This window comes from Mycetomoellerius zeteki, unplaced genomic scaffold (assembly GCF_001594055.1).
Source record: "Mycetomoellerius zeteki isolate Tzet28-1 unplaced genomic scaffold, Tzet1.0 C4463961, whole genome shotgun sequence".
Classification (NCBI taxonomy): domain Eukaryota; kingdom Metazoa; phylum Arthropoda; class Insecta; order Hymenoptera; family Formicidae; genus Mycetomoellerius; species Mycetomoellerius zeteki.
Window position 1 is genome coordinate 1 of NW_017255867.1, and position 2520 is coordinate 2520.

Here is a 2520-nt window from a genome sequence, read left to right on the forward strand (position 1 = left end):
ACGGAAAAACAATATTACTCTCCTTTACATCCCGCCCGCTTTGAAAGATTCTTTCAATTGAAACTTATTGTACTTAAGCCGAGGGGTTCTTACATTAGTTATATATTATCTGTTATAGGCAATGGACACACATTTCTAGCTGATCTTTTAAAAGTTCCGCCAGCTGTCTGTACACCGACGACTCGTACAATGTTATCGCTTCCTGGGTAAACGTCCGTGATCCGTCCAATTGCCCATTGAAGAGGGGGCAAATTATCCTCCTTCAATAGTACCAAAGATCCTGGTTGAAGGTTCTTCTCACCAGAGGTCCATTTAGTCCGGCGCTGTAATTCCACTAGGTACTCCCTTTGCCAACGTCGCCAAAAATCTTGGCGCACCTTCTGCAGATGTTGCCACCTTTTCAGCTTATTGTCAGGTACCTCTCGATACTCCTTCTCCACTGGTTGCGATAAACGTTCTCCTATTAGAAAATGGGATGGGGTTAAGACTGTTAGATCTCTTACATCACTGGATATAGCGGTTAATGGCCTTGAATTTAGGACCGCTTCTATGCCTATTAAGAGTGTATAGCACTCCTCGAAAGTCAACACTAATCCTTTGGTTACGACATAGAAATGCCTTTTCATACTCTTAATATTCGATTCCCAAAGACCGCCAAAGTTGGGGGCTCGCGGAGGGATGAAATGCCATTCGATTCTTTGGCTGGCAAGTTCCGTTCGTATTTCTTGTTCCCCCTTCCTCAGAAAGTCGTATATCTGCTCCAATTCTCTGGCAGCGCCCACGAAATTAGTAGCGTTGTCCGAATACAACTGTTGACAGTTTCCTCGCCTGCCAGTGAAACGACGTAACGCTGCCATAAAACACTCTGTTGTGAGATCTGTCACCAATTCCAGATGAACCGCCTTAGTATTGAAACATATAAATAAAGCAACATAAGCCTTGGATGTATGCATTCGACCACGACGTCTGCTTTCCCTAATCTTGATTGGACCAGCATAGTCCACTCCACTAATAGCGAAGGGGCGGACATATCCGGTAACTCTCGGTGCTGGTAGGCTTCCCATCTTAACTTGAGCGCTGATAGGCTTCCAACGAAAGCAACTTACGCACGATCGCGTAACCTTACGAGCTTCCCTTCTGCCGGACAAAATCCAATATTTTTGTCTTACTGATGCCAGTAGCTGCTCTGCGCCGCAATGATGTAAGCGTTTATGCTCTTCTTCTAATAGCAATCTTGTTACATGATGCTTAGAGGGTAATAGAACTGGATGCTTCGTCCCTTGAGTCAGAGCTGCTTGCTGCAATCTGCCTCCAACTCGAATCAAACCCTTGTCGTCTATGTACGGATCCAGTGCGATAGTTATGGTATTCTGCTTGATAGGCTTACCATTTTGCAAGCAATGCAGCTCATAAGGGAAAGCCTCCCCTTGTACTACTCTTGCGACTGCTGTTTCTGCTTGCTCGATTTCGTCTACCGTGAGAACTCCATGTTTGGCCCTTGATGGGCCCCGATTCAATAATCGGTAGCAATATGCTATGATTCGAAGCAGCCGGCTAAAGGAGGACACTGAAGGCAATATTCCTGACGGTGGGTTTGTTACTACAAGGCCAGTGACCGCTCTCCTTTCAGGTAACTCCTTAACACTTATGAGTTGCTCTGGCCAGGAACCTTCTTCTAATAGCCATCCTGGGCCATGCCACCATAACTTGTTATTTTGCAATTCGTCAATAGTGGCTCCCTTTGACAAAATATCTGCTGGATTCTGGGCTGAAGGTACGTGCTTCCAAGAGCCCTGTAAACCGAGGGTTTGTATTTGTGATACTCGATTTGCAACAAATGTTTTTAGAGAGCTAGGACAGGTATGTATCCATCCTAACACGATCGTGGAATCGCTCCATAATTGAACGTTGTTAATTCTCTCGCCCAGAGCATCTTGTACAGTTTTGTAGAGCTTTGCCAATAGTAGCGCCGCACATAATTCTAACTTAGCTATAGTCAAAACCCTTAAGGGGGCCACTCTTGATTTGGCACATAGTAACTGCGACTGGAGGTTACCCGCTGAATCTCGACTAATCGCATATAGGCAGGCTCCATATGCTCGCTCTGATGCGTCACTAAATCCTTGAATGTCTATTCTGCTAGTAGAGCCCCTTTGTTTTATCGGGCGATGAATTCTTAAGTTGCCAATCTGATTCCACGATGATTGATACGTTTGCCACTTGGTATGAAGCTCTTGAGGTAGACTTTCATCCCAATTCAATTCCAATGTCCATAGCTGTTGCATAATTATCTTCGCTATTATTATGATAGGTCCAAGCAAACCCAAGGGATCATATACCTGAGCAATGGCTGACAAGATGCTACGTTTTGTTATCGGACCAGCCTTGACCTTTTTCACATTATATTGCAAAAGATCTTCCTTATGATTCCATAAAACTCCTAGCGCCTTCAACGGGTCTTCTTTATTGATTACCAACAGTTCTTCGGTTTTTCTCTCCTCTTTCAAATGATCCAAGATT

General features: G+C 44.5%; 1 protein-coding gene across 1 annotated transcript; it reads right to left on the reverse strand.

The window, feature by feature from the left end:
* Window positions 1-131: 131 nt before the first annotated feature.
* LOC108728299 (uncharacterized) lies at window positions 132-2447 on the reverse strand (the record flags this gene model as incomplete). The annotated part of the gene is made up of 1 exon (XM_018456825.1): window positions 132-2447. A coding segment is annotated over one exon (2316 nt), but the record flags the coding sequence as incomplete, so codon positions are not given.
* Between the last annotated feature and the right edge of the window lie 73 nt (window positions 2448-2520).